This window comes from Arachis ipaensis, chromosome B04, assembly GCF_000816755.2.
Source record: "Arachis ipaensis cultivar K30076 chromosome B04, Araip1.1, whole genome shotgun sequence".
Lineage (NCBI taxonomy): Eukaryota > Viridiplantae > Streptophyta > Magnoliopsida > Fabales > Fabaceae > Arachis > Arachis ipaensis.
Genome location: NC_029788.2, coordinates 119,340,283 through 119,343,565, shown reverse-complemented (window position 1 = coordinate 119,343,565; position 3,283 = coordinate 119,340,283). Strand labels below are relative to the sequence as shown.

Here is a 3,283-nt window from a genome sequence, read left to right as displayed (position 1 = left end):
GACCTTTCTAACATAGAAATTTAATATCATGTTATATTATTATAAAATTATTTAAAAAAATAAACCAATAAAAAAATAAATATAAATAATTATATTTCTAATTTAACTTTGTAGTTCGACACAGAACAACTATTCCAAGCCCTTAAAAAAATGTTATTTGATGCTAAAACCGTAAACTGAAGGGACAAAATGATTCCGGGAATATTACAGGGTTGACCTTTGGAATTGAGAAAGAGAGGCTTTTAAGAATAATATATTATGATTGGGTAATGCTAAATAAACAAAAAAAAAAATAGACAAAATTTGTCTTATTTAATATTAATTAATTGTCGTAACAATTGTGTCCGAAAAATTTGCCAACAAATTTGTTCATACATCACCAACGTGCTTTCTTTTTATTACTCTTATATGTCCATAGTCATCACTCATCACATTACTCTTTGATTTATGGTTAGAGATAGATATTCAAAAGATTTTGGCGCCGACAAAATGTACTTGACTTTTGTTATTAACAAAATAATTTTCGAAAAATTTTAAAATTTGACAAAATCACCCCTAACATGAAAAGATGACGTCACAGTGAACGGAAAATACTAATGTGGCCGTCGGAAGAGAGCTCCGATAATAACAAAGAGCTCTGACGATGTTAAAAAACACCACCAACCCCTCCTCATCCTCCTCCTTCCCACCACCAACCCATTCTTCTTCTTCTTCTTCTTCGGCGCCGGCGAGGGAGGATGCACGCGAGAGCTGGTCGAGTCGGCACCTTCTTAACCGCGATGCTGGAGAGTGTAGGGTGCGAGGTAGCAGAGACGGGAGGTTTCGGGGTCACCGTAAATTTCAGCAACACCGCACTCTTCACGTAGTTTTTCTTCGTCATCGGAAAAGGAGAAGAGAGACAAGTATTAGTGTTGTTGTGGCTTGGGGATTGGAGAGTTGTGATTGTGGGAGCTAGCGGCACATGTTGTGGTGGTGGCGGTGGGTTTAGGGAGGGTTTTGTTGTGGGAGAGAGGGAAAGAAGATGGTTTGGAGATATAGTTGGTGGTGGTGGAGGTGGCGCACGGCAGTTGATGCGAGAGGAGAACAGAGATTTAAAAGTGAAGCAGTGGCCATGAGAAAACGTGTCGCCCTTCTCTATTACGCCATAGTGGGTCGTATTTTCTTGCGTCACTGTCACATGCGTCCTGCCTCTCTCGCCGGTGCCAGAGAAAAAGAAGAAGACGCCGGAGAAGAAGAAGAATGAGTTGGTGGTAAGAAGAAGAAGGAGGAGGAGGAGGAAGAGGAGGAGGATAAAAAGAACAAGGGATTGGTGGTGGTTTTAATATCGTTGGAGCTCTCTTCCGGCGGTTACATTAGTATTTTTCGTTCACTGTGACGTTATCTTTTCATGTTAGGAGTAATTTTGTCAAATTTTAAAATTTTACGGGGACTATTTTATCAATAACAAAAGTCAGATATCATTTTGTCAGTGTCAGAATTTTTCGAATACCAATTTAATATTTATTTCTTATGGTTAACAATTAAGTAACAACCATATTATATATTTATATTAAAATTAATTATTAAAATCAGTTATTAATATAAAATATATATTAAAATATAAATATATATTAAAAATAAATTAAATTATATATATTTATACGAAAATATATTAACAATTAATTTTAATAACTAATTTTAATATATAAATAATATTTTTGTTAAGTGATTATGACCAAACCCATTTAGGATCATTCCAATTATAACCGGAAAGTGGTGGAAGTAATAGTATCTGAGGTGGAATATTTAATTACACAAAATTACTTTATGGGTGGATACTATGAGAAAGGTAATAATTAATGTCTATTGTGCGGTGGCCAGCAAAGGCTTTATGGATATTGCAATAAATAAAATTAAAATTAGAAAAATGCTCTTCGAACATATCATTTGTCCATATATATGGCATGAACATAAGAGTACAGAATTTTATATACTTTTTCCCGTTTGGAAATATATCGCATTAAACTTTAAATCAAGTTGAATTAATTGAATAGTTAATTCATTTGATTGAAATAAATATTATGAGTTTGAGCTTTATTTTGTATATGTAATAATTTTAGTTAATTTTTTTATTATCAAATATTTTCAATAATCTTATTAATTATTTAGTTTTGCATTAATTTTAATCTCTTCTAATGAAAAGTATTATTTTTGAATAAATGACTATTTATACTTATAAAATTTGAAAATATTGACATATGTATCTACATTAAATTAGATTGAAACTAAATTTGTATCTATACAAGATGCCTTTTGTCACACAAAAAACATTTTATATGGGTAAATTTAGTTTCGATCTAGTGTGAGTACACTATTTTATTATTGTCGTTATTATTATTACCATCGCTACTATTTCTTTTTCTTTTTTCTTTTTTTATTTGAATTTTTTCTCCATCATCATCGTCGTCATCATCGTCACCATTATCGTTATTATTATCACCATCGTCACCTTCTTCTTTTATGTAAATAATATTATTGTTCACTTTTTTTTTTAATTTTTGCACTTATTTTACTTACTTTCACTACATTATCTACTGATGTTTGCACTTATTTTTTTTTAATCAAAATTTGTGAATTTGTAACTCAAATTTTTATGAAATAAATTTTTAGTTCTATCACATTATTTAGTTAGAAATTTTAGTGTTAAAATAAAAATATTTTGATGTTATTCTTTAGAAATTTATGTGTTATTTTATATATCAGATATGTCATTTTTTTATACGTAAATAACACTGTTCATTCACTTTTGAATTTTTGTACTTGTTCTACTTAATTTCATTGTATTGTTTACAATTTTTTTCACTTATTCTATTTTTCTATTAAAATTTGTGAATCTGCAACTCAATTTTTTATAAAATAAATTCTTAACTCTATCACATTATTTAGTTAAAAATTTTGGTGTCAAAATAAAGACATTTCAGTTTTTAAATGAAGATATTTTAGTGTTTGAGTGAAGACATTTCGGTATTATTGTTTAAAAGTTTATTTGTTGTTTTATATATCAGATACGTCGTTTTCTTTTTCTACGTAAATGATACTATTCATTCTCTTTCAAATTTTCGTACTTATTCTGCTTAATTTTACTGTGTTATATAATAAATTTTGATGCTATTTTATTTTTGACAAAAATTCAATCCAATGAGTGTGAATCTAGATTCATTCAACTAAATAAGATTGCAATACAATATATACATATTTATTTAAATCTAATATGAAAAATAATACTCCTAAAAGGAGAACTAAG

At 29.2% G+C, this 3,283-nt stretch overlaps 1 protein-coding gene across 1 annotated transcript in view; it reads left to right on the top strand.

Moving 5' to 3' along the window:
* LOC107638065 overlaps positions 1 to 1,966 on the top strand; it is a 5,563-nt gene extending 3,597 nt beyond the window's left edge. The window contains exon 3 of the mRNA XM_021121798.1: positions 1,955 to 1,966. Within this exon, the coding sequence (XP_020977457.1) occupies position 1,955 (1 nt within the window). The 3' untranslated portion in view covers positions 1,956 to 1,966. The remainder of the gene's footprint in view (positions 1 to 1,954) is intronic.